Source organism: Typopeltis vanoorti, chromosome 7, assembly GCF_054136105.1.
Source record: "Typopeltis vanoorti isolate ZY-2024b chromosome 7, IOZ_Tvanoo_1.0, whole genome shotgun sequence".
In the NCBI taxonomy this organism is placed as follows: domain Eukaryota; kingdom Metazoa; phylum Arthropoda; class Arachnida; order Uropygi; family Thelyphonidae; genus Typopeltis; species Typopeltis vanoorti.
Window position 1 is genome coordinate 10,387,938 of NC_143555.1, and position 24,885 is coordinate 10,412,822.

The 24,885-nt window shown below is 37.9% G+C and overlaps 2 protein-coding genes across 2 annotated transcripts in view; both read right to left on the reverse strand.

The window, feature by feature from the left end:
* The window catches only part of LOC150104481 (MORN repeat-containing protein 3-like), a 91,048-nt gene extending 70,649 nt beyond the window's left edge, over positions 1 to 20,399 (reverse strand). The window contains exon 1 of the mRNA XM_090395661.1: positions 20,369 to 20,399. Within this exon, the coding sequence (XP_090251787.1) occupies positions 20,369 to 20,372 (4 nt within the window). The 5' untranslated portion in view covers positions 20,373 to 20,399. The remainder of the gene's footprint in view (positions 1 to 20,368) is intronic.
* LOC150104482 (MORN repeat-containing protein 3-like) overlaps positions 20,382 to 24,885 on the reverse strand; it is a gene marked incomplete at its 3' end in the record, with an annotated part of 64,177 nt that continues 59,673 nt past the window's right edge. The window contains exon 3 of the mRNA XM_090395561.1: positions 20,382 to 20,597. Within this exon, the coding sequence (XP_090251687.1) occupies positions 20,382 to 20,597 (216 nt within the window). The remainder of the gene's footprint in view (positions 20,598 to 24,885) is intronic.

Here is a 24,885-nt window from a genome sequence, read left to right on the forward strand (position 1 = left end):
ATACTGTAATAAACTGTTTTTGTGCTCTGAAGATGCTGGATAGAATACCAGTGAAATAAATAGTTATTTTCTTATCAGTCTGTGTTCTCATCTATACTGTTAAACTTAATCAACAAGAGTAGGAAATGTTTGGGCACTTAAGTTTAGCAGGTGCAAAAGAGTGATCATTGTGGGAGATTTTAACTACAGCACTATAAATTAGTAAGAGGAAACTGAATGTTTTAGTAAGGGAATGATATTTCTGAAATTTTTGAGGGACAAATCACTCAGGCAACATGCAGAAGAAAGGAACGTGAGGCTCAAGAGATTTGGATTTGGTCCTACCATCAGAGGACCTGACTATAACTGAAATGTCATTCCTGTCTTCACTTGGAAGATAGTTTGTGCAGGGGTAGTGTTGATTTGGGGGATGAAATGTAGCAGTTCAGCATTCACCACAATGTCACACAATGCATTCCACTCAACATCTACTCTTCATGCAAAGAACCTGCTTTTTATGCCCTTGCTCACACCCTCCAGGGATGTTCCCTTGTTCTATACCTTCTCTCATTGTATGAAAAATTTCTTCCATATTAACCTAGTAACAACCCTTTGCCAACTTAAATGTTTCAGCCATGTCTACTCTCTTCCTCCTATTCGCAAGTCTTTACAAACTGCATTCCGTCAATCTGTCCTCCTATCCCACATTCCAAAGACCACATTTCTAAGGTTAGTCTTCTCTGGAACATTTCCAATATATCTTCATCACTGTGAAAACTAGGGGACCAAATCTGTGCACAATAATCCATACAATGCCTGATCAGGACCATATACAATAGAACCAGAACCTCTTTATTTTTGCACGTTAATGTTCCCTGCATCATTGCCATTATCGGATGTGACACAACTTCATAACTTGTGCAGTGTGACCTCTGAACTTCAGATCCTTGTCCATAACCACTCCATGATCTCTTGTCTCCTCAACTCCTGTACTCTCTTCATCTCTCACACTACTACTGTTTCCATTGTCAAGCACTTCAGTCTCTTCCGTACCACTAGGTGGATTGATACAGTACAATGTGCCACAGAAAACAGAAATATAAGATCTGATAATATATTTCTGTTTTCTGTGACACATTGTACTGTATCAATCCACCTAGTGGTACGGAAGAGACTGAAGTGCTTGACAATGAAAATTAGTCTTGACAGATAATAGATTAATTTGGAGGAAAACTCTTGATAAGAAGTTAGTAATGATGTAACTTTTTCATGTAGTACTATAAATATATCCTGTACACCCCAAACCTTCTCCTTAGAGTACATGTCAGAAATTTGATGATATATCATTTAACATTCTTCATTGTAAATACTCCAGACATTTAGAATATTCTTATCTTCAGTTTTATGTCACCTTTATCTTCTTTGATTCCTTTTAAAGTACTCTCTCTTACTGAAAAAAGAGAGCCAAAAGGCTTCACTTCGGCAATGCAAAATTATTCAAATTAAGTGGATATTGAATCCAACATTATTTCAAAGTTGAATAGAGAAACTACAAGAGCTTCATGCCAAATATAGAAACAGTAGTAGTGTGAGAGATGAAGAGAGTACAGGAGTTGAGGAGACAAGAGATCAAATCCAAGCGTAAGCAAACCTTTCGTGACAGGGGCAACTCGCAGGAAAGGTGGAGTAAGCGCTGATCGCTATCCTTAGTATATATCCCATAATGTAAAGCACATCTCCTAGAGGACATGTATGATGTATAACATCATACATGTCTGTCCCCCCCCCCTCATAATGTATAACATCACACATATCCACTAGGAAATATGTTTTACATTACATGTCCGCTAGGAGATGTCTCTCCCCCCCCCAATGTATAACATCATACATATCTGCTAGGAGACGTGTTTTACATTATGGGAAATACTAAGGATAGTGATCAGAGCTTACTCCACCTTTACTGTGAGTTTCCCCCTGTCATGAAAGGTTTGCTTACGCTTGGATTCGCCGAAACTTTTATAATTTCTATATTCGGCATGAAGCTCTTGTAGTTTCTCTGAATCTCTTTCTTACATTTCTGAGCTTTTTCAGTAGTCCCAAAAACGAACATTGAGTTACAGTGAATTTATTCATTCAAAAATGGTTGGAATAAGTGAAATAGGACTGGATGAGTATAATGTCCTGAACAGGAATAGAAAGGAAGGGATATCAAAGTTTTTTTTTTTTTTTTTGCGAGAAGAGAAAGAACAAGAAGAGAGGAGGAGTGCTGCTGATGATAGCAAGGTAATTATATTGACTTAAGTTAGAGATTCAAGAGGGAAAAAGCGGCAATAGATTTGAGACGATATGGTGTTAAGTAAAGGTTGACAGGAAGAGATATTTAGTTGGATGTTGCTATATGATAATAATGATGGATGAAAATGATAGATGATTTTAATTATGATAATACAAACTGGAATAAAGAGATAACATTTCGGAATACGGAAAATTAATTTCCTGAGAGATAACTATCTTCTGCAGTATGTAAAGCCTGTCATGTAAGAATTTAGAGAGCCTTTGATCTGATCATTTCATCAGAGGAGGTGACTGTGAGTGGATTGTTGCATTTTCTGCCAGTTGGTAAGAGTGATCGTGAAGTGATCACCTGTATGGTGATAACCCACATGAAGACTACGATGAGGAAAGTATTGTTTATGTGGAACTACAAGCCAGTTATTATAAAAGGCTCAGGAGAAATCTTGGAGCTATAGTGTGAAATGAGGAGTTATGCAGGAAGGAGATAAATGGTGCTTTTCTACTGACAAAACTGACAAAGAGATATTAATATTTAATAGCATCAGTGTGTGAATGTATTTCAAGGGTCAAAAGGCTGAATTAGGTAGTAGCAAATGTATGAATGAAAAGATTACAAGGGTGATATTGATTTTGTTGTTTATTATTTTAACGGTATAATAGAACACAGAAACTAAGTAAATAATTAATTTATTCACTTGATGCTGATATTTCGCTGGTATTATAACCAGCATCTTCAGAGCACAAAAACACTGTTTGTCACAATACGCGAGACTAAAACAACATGGTGTACTTAACCAAAATTGTAGCAGCAACACAAAGACTAGAGTCCTGATTTTGGCGCCCTCTATCTGAAAAAAAAAAAAAAAAAAAAAAAAACGCTATCATATATTACTAGAGTCCTAGAAAAGTGCTAGTTTTTTCTTAATATGACTGTCTCCCAGATCTTCGGCAAGTTCATACAGCCATATTTGTTGAGATTTGGAGTGTGTTTTAGGGCTTCTGTTGCCTCTAAGAACAATCTCTCTGATTTATATGGGTTTCTGTGTAGTACTTTTGTGTTTTTCCAGTTGATCCTGTGTGCAGGGGTATCCAGAGCATTGTCTGCTAGGCCCGACTTCCCATAATGATATTTCCGGACGTATCGTTTATGTTCGCTGATGCGGATATTCACAGTTCTTCCTGTTTGACCGTAGTAGGCTTGATTGCATGAGCAGGGTACTTGGTAGACTCCTGGATGTGATAAAGGAGGAATGCTGTCCTTTAATCAAGCCTACTACGGTCAAACAGGAAGAACTGTGAATATCCGCATCAGCGAACATAAACGATACGTCCGGAAATATCATTATGGGAAGTCGGGCCTAGCAGACCATGCTCTGGATACCCCTGCACACAGGATCAACTGGAAAAAACACAAAAGTACTACACAGAAACCCATATAAATCAGAGAGATTGTTCTTAGAGGCGACAGAAGCCCTAAAACACACTCCAAATCTCAACAAATATGGCTGTATTAACTTGCCGAAGATCTGGGAGACAGTCATATTAAGAAAAAACTAGCACTTTTCTAGGACTCTAGTAATATATGATAGCGTTTTTTTTTTTTTTTTTTTTTTTTTTTTTTTTTTTTTTTTTTTCAGATAGAGGGCACCAAAATCAGGACTCTAGTCTTTGTGTTGCTGCTACAATTTTGGTTAAGTACACCATGTTGTTTTAGTCTCGCGTATTGTGACAAACAGTGTTTTTGTGCTCTGAAGATGCTGGTTATAATACTAGCGAAATATCAGCATCAAGTGAATAAATTAATTATTTACTTAGTTTCTGTGTTCTATTATACCGTTAAAATAATAAACAACATGTTCGACGAACACAAAAGTCTGTCCACACGTTTAGGGTGATATTGAATTCATGCATCAGCAAATGAGTGCATGGTTAGTGATTATTATGGGGGATTTTAATTATGGTGATATCAAGTGGAAGGGAAATATCACGTGGCAAAAAGGAAATGGAATTCATACACCTTCTAAGAGATAATTACTTGAAACAGCATATAACTGAAGGAACTCGTGGTGTGAGAGTGTTGAATCTGCTCATAGGTTCAGAGGACATATGCATAAGTAAGGTGTCCACGTTACCTCCAATTGGTGAGAGCGATCATGTAGTACTGACTTGAGAGGTTGCAAAATTTGTAGATTTCTCTCTTAAAAAGGAGTATATATAGAACTACAGGTTAGGTGATTATAACAAAGGAGGGAGCTTACAGCCATACCATGGCATAATATATTGCAGGGGAAAGATGTTATCAGTGCATGGGATAAAATCAGCAGGTATTTGAGAAAGACAATATTAGAATGTATCCCCATGGTCAGAAAGACAAACAAAGTAGGTGTTAGATGAATGAGTAGGTAGTATCAATCTTGATCTGCAAAAAAAGAAAATGTTATGGAGAATTTACAAGGAGAAAGGAAATCAGTACACCCATGAGCAGTACAAGGCTCAAGCTAGGAAGGTTACCAGCACAGTAAGAAAAGCTAAATCAGATTATGAGAAGACCTTAGCCAAGGAGATCAAGGGTAATCCCAAAGAGTTCTTTCGCTATGTGGCAAATAAAAGGAAGAATAACTTTAGTGGGTGCTGATGGTATTGAGGTGACCAGTTCAGATGTAATAGTAGAGTTACTGAGTGATCGCTTTTCAAAAGTCTATCACACAAGTGAGGATATCTCTGAACCTGTAGCAATAACTAATGTGAGAATTGAAGTTAATAAATCAGAGGTACTTAGTATATTGCAGAATTTAAATGCAAACACCGCTGTAGGTATAGATGGAATATCAGCTTAGGTGTTGCATGAATGTGCAAAGGAATTGTCAACGCTTCTTACTTGGTTATTTAACTTATGTTTGAACTCTGGTTATGGTCCTAGGGAGTGGAAGGAAGAAAAAGTGGTTCCTTTGCATAAAGATAGCTCTAAGACTGTGGTAGTTAATTACAGGCCAATCACTATCTCAGGAGTAGTAGTAAAAGTATTGGAAAAGTTGGTTAAGGACAGAATTCAAGAATGGGTGGATCAGAATATGATACTCTATAGTGGCCAACATGGTTTTGTTAAAGGTCGATCCTGCCTTAGCAATTTATTAACTTTTTATAATAGAATGACATCTGAGTTGGACAAAGGAAATAGCTACATAGCGATACTTCAGCATTTTGCTAAGGCTTTTGACAGGATACCCCATGGAATACTGTTGCGTAAATTAGAGCAGATGGGGACGGATACTAAACTGGTGATATAGATAAGAGCATGGCTCAGGGAGAAATACACCAGAAAGTAGTGTATGGAAGAGCAGAGTCCAGGATGAGGAAGGTGACCAGTGGTGTGCCTCAGGGCTCTATGCTTGGGCTGTTACTTTTTAATTTATACATAGATGATATAGGAAATGGCTTGAAGGGAGATATTCAGTTGTTTGCTGATGATGCAAAGTTGGGTAGCACAATAAAAAATCAAGCTGATGTTGAGAGTTTGTAGGATAATTTAAATAAGCTGGCAAAATGGGCAAATGGTAATGGATGTCAGTTCAATGTGGAAAAGTTTGATTGATGATGGGGTTGATGAGGCTAGGGACTTTGGGGTGTTGGTGGATAGGGAGATGAAGTTCAGAGGGCACATTGCTAAGTTTCCAAGACTGCACATAGGATTACTTGATTATTGAAGAACACACTAACATCCAGAGATAAAGAGTTATTATTCCCCTTTATAAGGCATTGATACTTCCACATTTGGATTACTGTGCTCAAGTCTAGTCACCTGGATTCCTTGGAGATGAGGAGGTTGTGGAGAGGGTTCAGAGGAGAGTGACTAAGTGCCTGAGTGATGTAAAATATGCTCTCTACATTGATAGATTGAGAGCTTATGGATTGCAGAGGTTGGTTGATAGGCGGAGAAGAGGGGATTATTATTATTATTACGGGTATCTCCATGGAGTCAGTAGACTCACTGCGGGAGATGCAAACTATCAAAACAATATCTATCCTATTTCTTCTGAATTCATTTACAGATGAAGAACTCACAATTGAGTCAGGCAATGTATTCCACTCATTCACCACCCTCCAGGTGAAAAACCTTGTTCTCACATCCTTGTTAATGACACTTTTCCTCAACTTCCAGGGATGACCTCTTGTTCTTCTATCACTATCAGACAGCTGAAATATTTCACCTGCATGAGTCTTATAAAATTCTTTTAGTAATTTAAATGTTTTTGTCATATCCCCTATTCTTCACCTATCAACCAACCTTTGCAATCCACAATCTCTGAATCTATCAATGTAGGGAGCATTTTTTACATCACTCACCAACTTAGTCACTCTCCTCTGAACCCTCTACACAACCTCCTCATCTCCAAGGAATCCAGGTGACCAGACGACTTGTGCAAGTAATCCAAATGCCGGTTTGGTTGGCCGAGTAGGTAATGTATCCACTCTCCACCCAAAAGGCTGCAGGTTTGAATCCCGTCGTGGGCATGGATGTTTGTGATTGTCTGTGAAAATAGTGGTGGTGGTAGGTGGTAGATGGCATTGGTGTAGATGATGAAGGTAGTTGCAGCTAGTGGAGTGGTGGAGACGGAGAGTTGTACAGTAGGTGCCCTCCCTCGATGAGTCTTTGGACTCTCTGGAGGTGCTATGTAATAATAATAATAATAATAATATGGAAGTATCAATGCCTTATAAAGGGGAATAATAACCTCTTTTTCTCTGGATGCTAGTGTGTTCTTCAATAAGCAAGTAATCCTATATGCAATCCTGGACTTCAGCAATATGTCCTCTGAACTTCATCTCTCTATCCATCAACATCCCCAAGTCCCTAGCCTTATCAATCTCTTGGAGTACAATTCCATCAATGCAGTACACAGCTAGTAATCTCAAAATGGATAACTTGACACTTTTCCACATTAAACTGACATCAGTTACGTTTTGCCCATTTTGCCAGCTTATTTAAATCATCCTGCAAACTCTCAATATTAGCTTGATTTTTTATTGTGCTACCAAAATTTGCATCATTAACAAACAAACTGAATATCTCCCTTCAAGCCATTTCCTATATCATCTATGTATAAATTAAACAGTAATGGCCCAAGCATAGAGCCCTGAGGCACACCACTGGTCACCTTCCTCATCCTGGACTCTGCTCCTCCATACACTACTTTCTGGTGTATCTCTCCCTGAGCCATTCTCTTATCCATATCACCACTTTAGTATCTGTTCCCATCTGCTCTAATTTGCGCAGCAGTATTCCATGGGGTATCCTGTCAAAAGCCGTAGCAAAATGCTGAAGTATCGCTGTGTAGCCATTTCCTTTGTCCAACTCAGATGTCATTCTATTATAAAAAGTTAATAAATTGCTAAGGCAGGATTGACCTTTAACAAAACTATGTTGGCCCCTACAGAGTATTATATTCTGATCCACCCATTCTTGAATTCTGTCCTTAACCAACTTTTCCAATACTTTTACTACTACTCCTGAGATGGTGATTGGCCTGTAATTAACTACCACAGTCTTAGAGCTATCTTTATGCAAAGGAACCACTTTTTCTTCCTTCCACTCCCTAGGACCATACCAGAGTTCAAACGTAAGTTAAATAACCAAGTAAGAAGCGTTGACAATTCCTTTGCACATTCATGCAACACCCGAGCTGATATTGCACCTAAGCCTACAGCAGTGTTCGCATTTAAATTTTGAAATATATTAAGTACCTCTGATTTCTTAACTTCAATTCTCACATTAATTATTGCTACAGTTACAGAGATATCCTCACTTGGGTGATGGACTTTTGAAAGGTGATCACTCAGTAACTCTATTATTACATCTGAACTGGTCACCTCAATACCATCAGCACCCACTAAAGTTATTCTTCCGAAGTCATTCTTCCTTTTATTTGCCACATAGCGAAAGAACTCTTTGGGATTATCCTTGATCTCCTTGGCTAAGGTCTTCTCATAATCTGATTTAGCTTTTCTTACTATGCTGGTAACCTTCCTAGCTTGAGCCTTGTACTGCTCATGAGTGTACTGATTGCCATTCTCCTTGTAAATTCTCCATAACATTTTCTTTTTTTGCAGATCAAGCTTGATACTACTACTCATCCATCTATTGCCTACCTTGTTTGTCTTCCTGACCATGGGGGATACATATGATATTGCCTTCCTCAGATACCCACTGATTTTATCCCATGCACTGGTAACATCTTTCCCCTGCAATATGTTCTGCCATAGGACGGCTGTGAGCTCACTCCGAAGCTTGTTATAATCACCTAATCTGTAGTTCTGTATTACTCAATACCACATGATCGCTCTCACCCCCCCCCCCCCCAGGAAGTCCAAAGACTCATCGAGAGAGGGCACCTACTCTACAGCTCTCTGTCTCCACCACTCCATCAGTCCACCAGCTGCAACTACCTTCACCATCTACTGCCGACCACCAAAACTAGTATTTTTCACAAACAAACATCCATGCCCATGGCGGGATTCAAACCATAAGCCTTTTGGCTGGAGAGCAGATATCCTAATCACTCAGCCGACCAGGCTGGCAATATGACAGAAACATTTAAATTACTAAAAGGTGTTTATAAGATTGATGGAGGGGAAATATTTCTGCTGTGTGATAGTGACTGAAAAACAAGAGGCAATCCCTGGAAATTAAGGAAAAGTGTGCTTAACAAGGGTGTGAGAACTAGATTTTTTGCTTGGAGGGTAGTGTGTGGGTAGATAGTGGGTGGAATGCATTGTCTGACTCAGTTGTGAGTTCTTCGTCTGTAAATGAATTCAAGAAGAGGTATGATAGATATTGTTTCGATAGTTTGGGTCTCCCGCAATGAGTCTACTGACTCCATGGAGATACCAATAATAATAATAATAATAATAATAACAATAATAAAAGATTAAGCATGAAATTTGGAAGAAGAAGAAAGCACTGTTGAGATAGCATGATATAAATAAAGGTAATAATGATGGGGTCAGGAAGGCGACCCGATAAAGACAGCAAAAGTGCAGTATGAGGAGAAGTAAATTAGCAAACCAGACTAAGAAAAAACCTAGAGTTTTTCCAATAAATGGCAAATAAAAAGAAGAATGATTATGGAAAAATGATGTTAATAGATGAAATGGTAGATTGGTAACCGCTTCAGGGGACATAGTTGAGGTATTCAAAGAGAAATTAATCTGGGTGTTTCATCCTCATTAGTGTGAAATCATTAGAATCTTAAATGTAGAGAAAAATGGGAGATGACTTACTGCTGAATGAAGAAGACATAAATTAAAAGTTAAGTAAGTTGGATGTCAATAAAGCAATAGGACTTGATGAAATACACCATGTGTTTAGAGAAAGCTCAAGGTGGTTAACATCAGCCTTGGCTTACCTGTTTAACAAGACTTATAACAGCACAAGCCCCAAAGGAGTAGAAGGAGAGTAAAATTGTTCCACATCACAAAGATGGTGATAAGGCTAAAGATACAAATTATAGACCGATCTATATATCTGGGGTTGTGTTTAAAGCGTTGGAGAGATTGGTGAGAGCTAGGATACAGAAATTGGTTGATAACAGCAGTATTCTCTTTGACTGTCAGCATGGGATTGTTAAAAGGAGGTTATGTTTTCTTATTTCACAAATTTCACAAATTTTCTTATGTACTATAACAAAGTGATAAATGTATTGGACAAGGAAGATGAACATGCAGTGTCACACTTAGAGTTTGCAAAGGCTTTGGTAGATTGTCACAAAACAAGTTCGTAACCAAATTGGAGCAGATGGGATTGGATGCTAGATTAGCGAGTTGGATAGGTGACTAGCTGTCAGATAGATATCAGCAGGTTGCACATAGGAGTATGATATCCTGCAAAAGGAAAGTTACTAGTGGTGTCTATAGGGTTCTGTTTTAGAACCAATGTCGTTTAACTTGTATGTTAATCATAATGAGATGAATTTATAGAATCGAGATATAGAACTGTTTGCAGATGATGCAAAACTAGAGAGAGAGAATGATGAGGAAATCAAGCAAATGTTGTGGCCTATAATCCATATTATAAGTTAAATGTTTCAAAGTGTAAGGTTCTGAAATTTCATAGGCAACAGTGGAATGCAAAGTCACTTAGTGGGGAAATTTTGAAGGAGGTTGAGGAGACAAGAGATGTGGTGAACAAGTCCTTGAAGTTCAGAGATCACATTGCACAAATTGTGAAGTCATCACATCAGATTATTACTATTGCAGGCAATTCCAAGGAGTCTTTAGACGTATTGAGGGAGACCCTAAACATCATGTCAAGAACTATCCAACATTTGCGCATTATCTATCATCCTTTGCTTTGAACTCATTCACAGTCTTGGCACACACAACAGACTCTGGCAACCTATTCCACTCATTCACTACTTTCCAAACAAAAACCTAATTCTAACACCCTTGCTAACTACACTCTTACTCGGTTGCCATGGATTGCCCATAGTTCTCCCACAAACACACCTGTTCTGAAAAATTTCTTCTGAATTAATCTTGTAAAAACCTCTTAGTGATTTCTATGTCTCAATCATATTGCCCCTTTTCTGCCTATCAACCAGTTTCTGTAATAAACAAATCTTCAGCTTGTTCTCGTAAGTTCATTCCATAGACCAGCTACCATCTTGGCCACTCACCTCTTGAGCCTCTCCACCTCCTCATCACCAAGAAATCCTGGCACCCAGATCTCTGTACAGTAGTCAAGATGGGATCTTACCAAAGCTTGATAAAGAGAAAGAATAACCAACTTGTCTCTGCTCATCAAAGTATTCTTCAGAAACCAAGAGATCTGATGAGCTGCCTTTAGCCACTTTTGCTATGTGCCCCCTAAACTTGAACTGCCTATCCACTAACACTTCCAAGTCTCCTCGTCAATTTCCTAGAGTATGGTTCCACCAATGTGGTATACTGCTAATAATCTTTTCACCCCAAAATGCATACCTTACACTTTATCACATTAAACTGACAAATCATCCTGCAAAATTTTGACATCATGTGTATTAACTATTGCTCTACCCAACTTTGCATCATCACCAAATAACTGAACAGTTCCTCTCAGATACTTTCTGATTAGTGCATTTTCGATTAGTGCATCATTTTGTTTTCAATACCCAAATTCGATTAGTGCACCAACAGATTTTAAAAATTTTCTATCTATACATTTTTATGGCTAACTATTTTAAAATTTCATTCTGGTGAGTGATTTTTCGGTGGGCATACTATAGTATACTACACTACTTCCATGTACACTATGTTCCAAATTTTTACCTCCAAAATTTATGTCATCTGCTATAGTACGCTCACATATTCGAGACTCTTCGACACTTCTGCGCATGTCACGAAAAAGAGAATCCATTCCGATAATAGGGTAATCAATCCGTCTTCTGGGATGAGTTCTTTATTATTACACGTCGGAAAATTAACCTCTTTTATGATCATTGTAGTTTTTAAAGTGGTAACTATTTTGCTTGTATAATAGTTGGGAAATTTTATCTATAAAGCACGTGATTTTGCATGTTGGCAACCAATTCGTACGTCCTTCATTTCTTTCTCCCCTTCAATGATAATGTCCATGGGTTAATTAAATCTCATTCTGAAGAATTGAGTGATTCTTACCTGCTAAATTTAGATACACAGCAGGAAGATCCAGAAGAATATGAAGAAAATTTAACCACTGATAGTCAGCCAAAAGAGATTTCACAGAAACAATTTGAAAATATTTTTCGTACAATTGAAGTTTTTAAGCAGCAATGCTTTGAGACTGACCCTGATGAAGAGAGAAGCAGTAAAATTTGCAGAAGAGTAGAAGAGGCAATAGGGCCATACTGTCGGTAGTATGAAAAAAAAGAAACAAAATGCCCACCAAACTACGTTAGCTCAATTCTTTGTTAAGAAGTAGAATAATAAATTTCAACATATTCTGAATATGTTGTATTGTCTTTCAGCTTCATGGTTTTCCTTTAACTAGGCCCTGAGACATACCTTAATTCTTTTATAAAAAAATTAAGGTTCAAAAAAGAAATATGAGGAATGAATTATACTGTTTCCCATAGGTTATTATTATTTGATTAGTGCATTTTCGATTAATGCGCTTGTTTTAAAGAATGCATTAGGTGCACTAATCAAAGGATTGTTGTATTGTTAATGAACAAATTAAACAGTAGTGGTCCAAGAACAGAACCACAACAAGTCACTAGTCACAGGTCTTCTTTTGGACTCTACTCGTGAATAATCTACTCTCTGATATCTCTCCATCAACCACCCTCCTATCCATCTCACCAACCCTATATCTATTCCCATTGATGCAGTTTACTATTTAGAATTCCATGTGGTATCCTATCAAAGGCCTTTATAAAGTCCAGAAATATCACTGTAAACCCATTACCTTTATCCAACTCAGCTATCACTGTATTATAAAATGTCAGCAAGTTACTGATGACCTACCCTTCACAAAACAATGCATTCCTGTATTTTGCTCTTGAGCAACTTCTCCAGTATTCTGAAAATAACTTCTGATATGCTGATTGGTCAGTAATTTGCTACATCAGTCTTGGAGCCTCTCTTATGCAGTGGAACTATTTCCCTCTCTTTCCATTCCCTCAAGACTAAGGAGAGCTGAGACTTAGATTAAACAATATGGTCAAGGGCACCGACAATTCCCTCGCCACTTCACATAAAACTCGAGCTGGTATAACCATCCAATCCTATAGCTGTATTCACATTAAGGTTCTGTAATATGTTAATCACCTCCATTTCATTTACTTGAGTTACCATAGTTACTGCAATATCACTGAATGGATGATATACTCTTGCAAAGTGTTCGCTTAGTAATTCTACTATTTTGACTGATTCAGTTATCTCCCTACATCAGCATTTCTTAAAATCATTCTGACATATACATTCTTTCTTTTACTTGCAGCAAAAGAAAGAATGTATATGTCAGAATGATGAAAGAACTGATATTGAAAGAACTGTTTGGGATGCTCTTTAGCCTTCAACTTCCCTTCAAAACCTGCTTTTGCCTTTCTTACCACACTAGTTACCCTTCTGGCCCATGCCTTGTACTGTTCATGTGCCTGCAGGTCACCTTTCTCCTTAAATTCCCTTCACAATTGTTTCTGTTTTTGCAGCTCCAGCTTGATGATAATATTCATCCACTTAACTCCCACTTCATTTACTCTCCTGACTCTATCGATGCAGTCTGCCATTACTTCTCTCAAATACTCCTTTACCACTTCCCATGAACTATCAACATCTAGTCCTTGCAGTTTTACATGCCATTGCACTGATCCAAGCAACCTCCTAAGCTTGTCATACTTACCAGCCCAGTAATTCCACATATACCCTGTCTTAACTGAAAATTCCACACATTTAGCCACCTCCAAGGTCAAGACCATATGATGACTCTCACCAATTGGTGGCAACGTGGTCATATTTGTTATAGACAAATTCTCAGATGCTATTACTAGATCGAGCACTCTCAAATCCTTAGTATATTCCATTACATGCTGTCTCAGGTAATTATCCTTTAGTAACTGCATAAAATCCATTTTCTTCCTCCCATGTATCCTCTCCTCCTTCCAATCCGTGTTCCCATATTTGAAATCTCCTAATAATTACTTGTCCTCCATTCATTGAGTCTTTTGTTGATGCATACTATCTCTATCATCTTTTCCATCTCCTGGCCTATAGCAGCATCCAACTGCTATAGGTCAGTTGAACTTCTACTCTATTTGGTTGCAGTTCATCGGCTATCATCGATAACACTCCTCCCTCCATTCTTTTCTCTCTATCCTCCTTGAAGATACTATACACCCTTCACATTCTATCCCACTAACTATATCATCTTCTGTCAGCCATAGCCATGTCTCACTAATGCCAATAACCTTTGGCCCAGGATGAGCCAACTAATGCCAATGCCAAAAATTCCTCCTGCTTGTTCTAAATGCTCCTGGCATTAGTGTACATAAAGTGTAAAAGCCCCTTTGGCCCACTGCCATCCTGATGCTTTATACTAACTATCCCATTCTCGTTTGTTACCAGTGGTACTAATTTAATCCTATTATACACATTTTTATACTCAACTGCTTCACTGATGTCTGCATATCCACTCAACAGCTTACTGCTCCCCCCACCCACCCACCTAAAAGCTCTAGTTTCCCTGATTCTGCACATCCACTTTCACTTCATTCAACAACACTTTTTTCCCAGTCTCCAAACACCAACCCATTCAGATGCAAATCATCCTTCTTGTATAAGACCTTTCACCTGTCAAACTCACTCCACAAACTCCACACCACTCCTCCTGCATAACCTATGCATCAAGTCATTCACTATTTTAGCCCTCCTTCTCAGCTCTACTCTGTAATACTGTGGCAAGAGAATCACTATCTTAACTCTCTCACTTTTTTCTTTTGCTACTTCTAGTAATTCTTTCATGTCCTCTCTCATGTCATACTTTTCTCCTTTTAAATCATTCGTTCCAGCCACTATGATCATTTCTTTCATCTTACCCTTTTGTGCTCTAATAGCCTCACCAACATCATTAATTTTCACACCAATAAAGTATGATTTTGTCAAACTCTCATCGATAACCCCTTTTATGATTGAATCACTGTACAACATTTGCTCCTTGATTTTTCTTTCTCTTGATCAAGCCCTTATTTCTCTTATCTCGTATTTTTTTCTTTCTGTTATAAGATGATCTACTCGCCAGACATTTTTGCAATTCGCTCCAGCTCACACTTTGCCCTATGTACCACCATGTACTCCATAAAGAAGTTATGGTTACATTTTACAAGGATTTGATCAGTCTGTACATGGATTATTATGAATGCATAGATTTGGTCACCTGGATTTCTTGGTAATGAGGATATATTGGAAGGGTCCAGAGAAGACTGATTAAGGTGGTAACTGGTCTTTGGAATATAGGATATGAAGACAGATTGAGAGGATGCAATTTGAAAAGCTCCATAAATAAGAGGAGGAAAGAGGATATGATTGACATGTTTAAGTTGGTAAGAGGTTGTTAACAGGTTCATGTGGAAGAAATTTTTAACAGAATAGGAGAGTGAGGTAGAACAAGCAGCTGTACCTGGAAACTAGAGGGAGGGTGTGAGCAAAGAGCAGGTTCTTTGCGTGGAAAGCAATTGGTAAGTGAATGCATTACCTGAGAGTGTAGTGAATGCAGACACGCTGAGTGAATTTAAAGAAGCACAGCTTGATGAGCTTTGTGTGTGTACTATCCCACAATGAGTCTTTTGACTTCATTTGGAATTTCTTTTGCAATATAATTCTTTCCTAAAAAACTTAAGCATATGTTGTCTAAGGTAGTTATATGTTATCTCCTCCTCCCAATCCTTACTCCTAACAGGAGAATTTATAATTAAATTCTCCTGTTAGGAGTGCCATTTTATTTATCCAGTTAATTTCTCTAAATATTTCACAGTCATTCTGATATTTGCTATATTTCCAGTTTTCCCATTACATGTTTCTTCTATTTACCTTAACCACACACCAAAGTCAAAGCCATTATATATTTTCCTAGTTCCCCCATCACTTTCATTGACATGATTGCTCTATCATCAAAATTATTTCCCATCTTCTCATTCGTCTTTTCTATCCTCTAGGAAGATTTTGTTCCCATGTGTGTATTTTCCTTAGTTAGTTATATATATGTATATATATGTATGTATATATATGCAAAACTTAGTTAACTAAGTTTTGCATATGTCAATAATCTTTTGGCAAAATAACTCAATGAAAGCTGCATCATCATCATCATCATCACCGTTATTTCTAATACTATGCACTTATGCTGGTAATCAGAGATCATCATCATAATTATTATTATGTGAGACCTCCAAGAAGTCCAAAAACTCATTCTGATATTTGCTATATTTCCAGTTTTCCCATTACATGTTTCTTCTATTTATCTTAACCTCACACCAAAGTCAAAGCCACATATATATTTTCCTGGTTCCCCCATCACTTTCATTGACATGATTGCTCTATCATCAAAACTATTATTATTATTATTATTATTATTGTTCCGGGCAACTCCAAGGAGTCGACAGACTCATCGAGGGAGGCCCTAACATCATGTCAAGAACAACTATTCGACATTGACACAGTATCTATCATACCTTGCCTTGAACTCATTCACGGTCGTAGCACCCACAACAGACTCTGGAAGCTTATTCCACTCATTCACCACTCTCCAAGTAAAAAACCTAGCTCTAACACCCTTGTCAACCATGCTCTTGCCCAGCTTCCATGCATGGCCCCTAGTCCTCCCACCACCAGTCATATTTTCAAAAATATCTTCTGGATCAATCTTGTAGAAACCCTTCATTAATTTAAATGTCTCAATCATGTCATCTCTCTTTCACCTATCGTCCAATCTCTGCAACCCACAAATCTTCAACCTATTCTCATAAGGTTCATTCCACAGACCTTCTATCATCTTGGTCACTCGTCTCTGGATCACCACTTCCTCCTCATCACGAAGAAATCCTGGTGCCCATAACTGGGCACAGTAGTCCAGATTGGGTCTTATCAAGGCTCGATACAGAGGAACAACAACTCGTTTGTCTCTGCATGTTAAAGTATTTTTCAGAAGCCAAGTGATTTGATGAGCTGATTTAGTCACTTTTGCAATGTGCCCCCTAAACTTCAACTCCCTATCCACCAACACTCCCAAATCCCTGGCCTCATCAATCTCCTGGAGTATGGTTCCACCAATGCGATATACTGCTGCTATTCTTTTCACCCCAAAGTGCATAACCTTACACTTTGCCACATTAAATTGACATCCTTTTTCCTAGCCCAGTCCTCCAAACTATCCAAATCATCCTGTAACATTTTGATATCCTGCGCACTCACAATTGCTCTACCCAACATTGCATCATCAGCAAACAAGTGAACACTTCCTCTCAAATCCTTTCCTATATCATTGATGAACAAATTGAAAAGCAGTGGTCCAAGAACAGAGCCCTGCGGCACACCACTAGTCACAAGCCGTCTTTTACACTCCACTCCTGCATAAACCACTCTCTGGTATCTCTCCTTCAACCACCCTCCTATCCATCTCACCCAACCCTATATCTATTCCCATCTGCTCCAGTTTACTGATTAGGGTTTCATGTGGTATCCTGTCAAAGGCCTTGGCAAGGTCCAGTAGTATCACTGTAAACCCATTACCCCTATCCAGTTCAGCCGTCACTGTGTTATAAAACGTGAGCAAGTTACTGAGGCATGATCTACCCCTCACAAAACCATGTTGTTTCCCATACAATATCCCATTTTCATCTATCCAATCCTGTATTCTTTTCTTGACTAATTTCTCAAAAACCTTGACAATGATTCCTGATATGCTAATCGGTCGGTAATTTACAACAGCAGTCTTTGAACCACCTTTATGCACTGGAACTATTTTCCCCTCTCTCCACCCCCTCGGGACTAACCCAGACCCGAGACTCAAATTAAACAAAATGGTCAAGGGTACTGACAATTCTTTAGCTGCTTCTCGTACGACACGAGCTGGTATACCATCCAATCAAACTATTTCCCATCTTCTCATTCGTCTTTTCTATCCTTCAGGAAGATTTTGTTCCCATGTGTGTATTTTCCTTAGTTAACTAAGTTTTGCATATGTCAATAATCTTTTGGCAAAATAACTCAATGAAAGCTGCATCATCATCATCATCACCGTTATTTCTAATACTATGCACGTATACTGGTAATCAGAGATCATCATCATAATTATTATTATGTGAGACCTCCAAGAAGTCCAAAAACTCATTGAGGGAGAGCACCTATCTACAACTCTCTGTCTCCACCACTAAATCCATTCTGACATATACATTCTACAGCAAACCACATATACTAAACATTCTACAGCAAACCACATATTCGGACAAATACAACTACAGCAAACTGCATCATCTACACCAATGCCATCTACTGCCCACCACCACTACTCTTTTCACAGCAATCACAAGCATCCATGCCCATGGCGGGATTCCAACCTGCAGCCTTTTGGCTCATCATCAATCTCCTGATATGTATCCTCAAGGGGGTGTTCAGATTACTATGATAGCACTACATGATTAAGTCTTCATTATTATTAATCACCTATCAACAATTTGCCTCCAAATCAGAGTATTACTTACGAGAACTCCAATATTGTCATATCTAACATTTCATGCTTCTAAGGCACTTTTAACTAAATCAATCCACCTAGACCTTGGTGTAAAATTATTTAAATTAAGGGGATTAATTTAAATAATTTTACATCGCCGAAGTGAAGCCTAGCAGCTCTTTATTTCAGTAATTTAACGGGGGCACCTTTTTGAGAACTCATATAGCAAAGTATATAAGTTCTCTTCGCTATAATCTCAGTGTTATCTGGTCTACCCACTCACTGATGAGACCTCAATAAAGGTCGAAACCGGTCAGGGTAGTGACCTTCCACTATAATGTATAACATCATACATCTCCTAAGAGATGTGTTTTACATTATGGGAAATACTAAGAATAGTGATCAGAACTTTACCCACCTTTGCTACGAGTTGCCCTGGTATTGAACCATGTGTTTTAGCTTACACTGCAATCCGCCGAAACTTTTATAGTTTGCTATATTCGGCATGAAACTCTTGGATTTCTATCTTTGAGTTTCTTATTCGGCTTTGAAATAATGTGGGATTTAATATCCCCTTAATTTAAATAATTTTACATCGCCGAAGTGAAGCCTAGTGGCTCTTTATTTCAGTAGGGGTGATAATTATTATTATGTGACACCTACAAGGAGTCTAAAGACTCATTGAGGGAGGGCACCTACTCTACAACTCTCCATCTCCATCACTTAAACTAACTACAGTGAACCACCACTACCATCATCTACACTAATGGCATCCATGATATTACACTATCTGTGTCACATTTCTCTTTCCCTTCTGATTACCCTCACTTCACTACTCCCTTTGTTCACTCCTGTGTACCTGTGCAATACACTAATTCATCTTGCCAATTACACTATTATACTTCACCCACTGCAACAATTTCTTCATATCCTTAATGATGTTGTGCACCCTTTCATTCATCATACCTCTGATAATCAAATCACCATATAATCTCCCCTCTTGCATCCCCCACATCTCACACACACCAACTTTCATCCTCTCTGTTCAGTATGCTTGTCCACGTTCTTTCTCTCTCTCTCTGAAGTAACAGAATAATTTGTAAACTCAACAAATTGTGTTTTTCCATGCTATTTCCTGCTTCTGTTCTACATTAATGTGTTTCAGGACTGTACAATGATAGTTATGAGGATTGGCTGAGGGAATGTAGACTGTAGAGTTTGGTGGATAGAAGAAGGAGAGGTGATATGATTGAGACTTTTAAACTGTTGAGAGGTGGTTACAGGGTTGACACTGGGGAGTTCTTTCGTTTGGTTGAACAGCGGGAAGGGGTGATGACAAGAGGCCATCCCTGGAAGTTACGAAAGGAAAGGAGCAAGAGAGTGAGGAGTGGTTTCTTTGCATGGAGGGTGGCTGAACCATGCAAACATCAGGCAATGCAGTTGAATGCATTGCCTGATGGAGTGGTGAGATTGAGAACGGTCAATGAGTTCAAGGAGTGGTATGATAGACTTTGTGTTTCTTAGGGGGGGGGGACCTTCCCTCGATGAGTCTTGATAGACTTTGTGTTTCTTAGGAAGGACCTCCCATGATGAGTCTTTTGACTCCATGGAGGCCTGAATAATAATAATAATAATAATAAAATCATCAAAATCTATGTCTTTCTTCTTGCTCCACCATCTGGAACAGGCAAAATTTTTCTGTTATCATGAACAATACTATCTTGAATCTCTTAACATAAAGTGGAACATATTTTATACTCTTCTCTGTCAACCATACTTCACTTCTGTCATAAAGTTTGGAAAGCCATCCCACTTTATTTCTAATACTAACACAATAAATTAATACTGCATTATAAAATATCTTAATATTCAGGTGAAACAATCCACAGATAAAAAATGAATTTTTTAATTACTTACCCATTTTGAGTATACCTTGTCCAGACTTCACATCTTCTGCCCATTCACCAACGTATTCATTGCCATTACTATAAATCATGACACCATGTCCGGAACGCTGTCCTTCATACCATTCCCCTTCATAGACTCCTCCATCAGCATAAACCATTCTACCCCATCCTGACTGTTTTCCAGACTCCCACTCTCCATCATATTGGCTACCACATGGGTAATAATTCGTACCAAAACCCTATTTTGAAATATGTATTCATATAGAAGTTGTCTGTTTAAATGCTTTCTAAATGACCCTCATGCAGGACACTTTTATTATAAACCCCACTAAGAAACATCATGTATCATATCAGGGTATTATTACATTATTATATATTACAGCTATTATTATATACAGTCAATTCTTATTATAGAAAATTCATAGGACCAAAAGTATGCTTTGTTATAGTGTATTCTTCTTATTATTATTTCGTGACACCTCCAAGGAGTCTTAAAGGCTCATCAAGGAAGGTCACCTACTCTAGAATTCTCTGTCTCCATAACTTAATCCATCAATTACAGCAAAACCACCACTACCACCATCATCTATACCATCTTCCGCCCACCACCACTATTAGCATTTTTTGTCTGTAAACTGCATGTGTTCTGAAGGCTGATTTGTTTATATGTGGGATGAAAACCCAAGTTTCTAGGAGAAGAAACTTGCTACCTCCATAAGAGATTGGCTAACTCACCTTCAATTGAAAAAAACCAATATAAAGATTCCTCTCATTATGACAAGAATCAAACTTAGGCCTTTTCCAATTGAAGGGTGCCTATGGTCCCACAGAAGGTTCCTCCAATTGCACTTATAGTTTGCTACAGTAAAGTTATTTTAGCATAGTATTGTAACTGTAGAATTACATTGTACAACTGCAATTGTCATAGCAAGCAAGTTTGTTATACTGTAGTAGCAATGTGTGCTATAGTAAGAGTGGACTGCAGTGAGAGGGTAATCTAATTCACAATACCTATTATAAATTCCCTTACATTCACTTACCACTTGCAGGGAGAAAAATCAACTTCTCACTTTCCTGATGACCACACACTAATTCATCTTCTAGGTGAAATCCTCTGTTCTCTCTCTCTCTTCATGCCAGGCTAAAACTAGATGCATTTTTGCATAAGACAAATATCTATTAAGCCAGTGAGAGAGAGAGAGAGAGAGAACCTACTATTTACATGCCAAAAACTGACATACTGACATTAGAAATACCAAGAAATTTTATACTTGGTTTTAATCCTTTTCCCAAGGAAGCAAAACAAAGTTTTGCATGTGAAATATATTCACGTCTGAGCTACTTGTATATAAAGGCTAACGACTTCACACCACTTGCCTTAGTATGTACCCCATAATGCAAAGCATCCCCCCCCCGGCATGTATAATGCAATGCATAATGGGAAGGATCACTACCAGACCGGTTTCGACCTTTATTGAGGTCTCATCAGTGGGAGCCAGACCCAGGAAAGACACCAAGGTTGAAGTAATGGAGGTCACACATATCTCATATACAAGTAGACAAAAGGTGCTTGACCTTATTAATGAAAATCTCTGGATGAGAGAAAGATGTAGAAAGTTTTTTACCTTGGGTTTATTATATGTTAGCGATACCAAGAAATTTTATACTTGGTTTTAATCCTTTCCCCCTGAGCTACTTTTATATACAAGTAGCTCAGATGTGAATATATTTCATGCACAAACTTTTGTTTTGCTTCATTAGGAAAAGGATTAAAACCTAGTATTTCTTGGTATCTCTAATGTATAATAAACCCAAGGTAAAAAACTTTTGACATACAGTATTTGCTGGCATGTCATTGAATGCATAATGAACATTCTGTTGGTAGAATACATTTATATGATTTGAAAGACACAACAGTGAAGAAAGATTTGTCACTTATATGTTAAAAATTAGATTAAAAATGTAACATTTAGACAGAATAGAGAAATCCTTTCTTTTAGTGTTACACGGTGATCAGCATTCATTTAAAAATTTTATGGAATTTGCAACCATGTTAAAAAACTTTTTTATTATCCCGATGTTTCGATCTTCATATCAAGATCATCTTCTGGAGCATACATAAATATACAAGACAAGCTGAGTTACATTAACTGTAAGCTAGAGAAACAATGATTTGATCACATTATCTACTGGCATGACCTCTAGTGAAAAAAAAAAAAAATTATTTATAAATTATATCAAGCTAAATTCTATTTATGATGACAGGATTAAACATTCTTTCTTACAGATGGTTTTGTTTCAGAAACAATTATGTCCTATTTTTAGTATTACAAGTGTTATTTAAGATACTGAATTTTCTACAGTCCTGCTTATAGTTGTTCTTAGTGAGAAAGGTTTCGTGGGTCAAATATATGCCTTCCATATGTTTGGAATTTTAAGACCATCATTATTGTTCAGATTGGGATGGTTGAAAATGATCTCACAGGCTTCCTTAAATTTCCGTTCATACCATGTTTTAGTGCGATGTAGACAGCTAGTGCTTTTCCAGTAAATTCTGTGTAAGGTATTCAGGGCATGATCTGAAAGGCCAGCTTCACCATAATTATTATATTTAATGTGTCATTTGTGTTCTTTTTGTCTGATAGGAACTGTACATCCTGTTTCTCCTATATATGGTATGTTGCAAGTACAATAAATACGGTATACTCCAGGGTCGGCTAGTGGAGGGAGTGGGTCTTTGGATGAGTTCAGTAAGCTTTTTAATTTAGCAGGAGGTTTAAAGGTGGCTTTGAGGTTGTATTTTTGTAGTACTCTGTTCATTTTGTCTGATGCTCCTTTAATGTAGGGAATGGTTATAGTTTTACTGTAGTCTGGTTTGTCCTTGTTTTTTATTGAGGTTTTGTAGAGAATTTTGTTACTAGTGTTTTGGCTGTATCCGTTTTTTTGAAAAGTATTACTGATAATTTTAAATTCGTCTTTCAGTGCCTGTTCACTGGAACAAATCGACTGAGCCCTGTTTTTTAAAGTGTTGATGACACCTAGTTTTTGTGTTGGGTGGTGGTAGGAGTTTATGTGTATATATTGTCCCATATGTGTTGGTTTCCAGTAGATAGTGAAGGAAAGATTGCCAGAGGAAAGGCGTGTGACAAGTATATCTAGAAACGGAAGTGTGTTATGTTTTTCAATCTCTATTGTGAACTGTATGCATTTGTGTTGTTTGTTTAGGTGGCTAAGGAACGTGTCTAATGTCTGGCTGCCATGAGACCAGATCGCAAAAACATCGTCAACGTATCTAAGCCAGACTTTGGATTTTAGAGGGGAGGAACTTAAAGCACGTTGCTCAAAATGTTCCATGTAAAAGTTAGCAATGGGGGGGGGGATAATGATGGCGAGCCCATGGCTGTGCCTTCTTTTTGTAGGCAGAAGGCATTTTGCCATACAAAATAACCAGAACATAATACATGCGCAGAGTGCCGTGATATCTGGAGGGAATTTGTTCTGTAGGAGAAGGAATGTGTCATTGATTGGGACATTTGTAAAGAGGGCAGAGACATCAAAACTGAATGGAGCAGCTATTCAAGGTGTAAAGATGGTTTGGGAACTAAGGGAATAATGCAGTTTATGTATATTAGTGCTAGAAGTATATGGAATAAAGAGGAGGAGTTTTTGAGATTGGGTGGTGCAACCTTACACCACCTAGTGAAATTTGGATTTGGCTGATGGCAGATGATCTAATTACAGGGATAGAATGTTATGATAATGGAAAAAAAATGAGAGGATGGTTTGGTTTGGTTTATAGTTTATTTGGCACAAAAACAACATAGGTCATACTTCACCATAGTAAAGGTTACAGCTATACACAAACAGTTAAAGAAAATTGTAAATGATATGCATGTACAAAAATTAAGTTCCACAAATTAGGGAGAAAAAGAACATCTCGGGATGCAGAATATATAAGGAACTTTTTCGAACAGCAAGAAATAGAGAAGACTGGAAGATCCTGCTCAAGAGAAGACTCAACCCGTCTTAGACGGAAGAGAAGAAGAAGAAGATGCAGGGAGAAGATGGAGGGGTACTGCTACTAATAGCAGATAAATTGCAACCAAAAATAGCAGATCAGGAAGACAGGGATGATGTGGATGGAAGTTCATTTGAGGCAATATGGTATGAGATAGAGGCCAATAGGACAAAATATATAGTTGAGTGGGGAGGGAATGAAAGGTTGATGTGGAAGACATGTATCATCAAATTAGCAAGTGCAGGTCAGTTAATTATTATGAGGGACCAAAACTATAGGGACATATATTGAAAGGAGGAAAGATCAAATAGCTGGAAAGAAATGGAATTTATTCAACTACTATGAGATTTAGTCAGACAGAATTCAGGAATGAGTGGATAGGAATATGATAAGGCTTTGTGAGGAGTAAGTTGTACCCTACTTTTTTTTATAATAAAGTGACATCTGGTTGGATAAAGGGGATGACTACATGATGATACTTCCAGCTTTTGTGAAGGCATTTGACTATG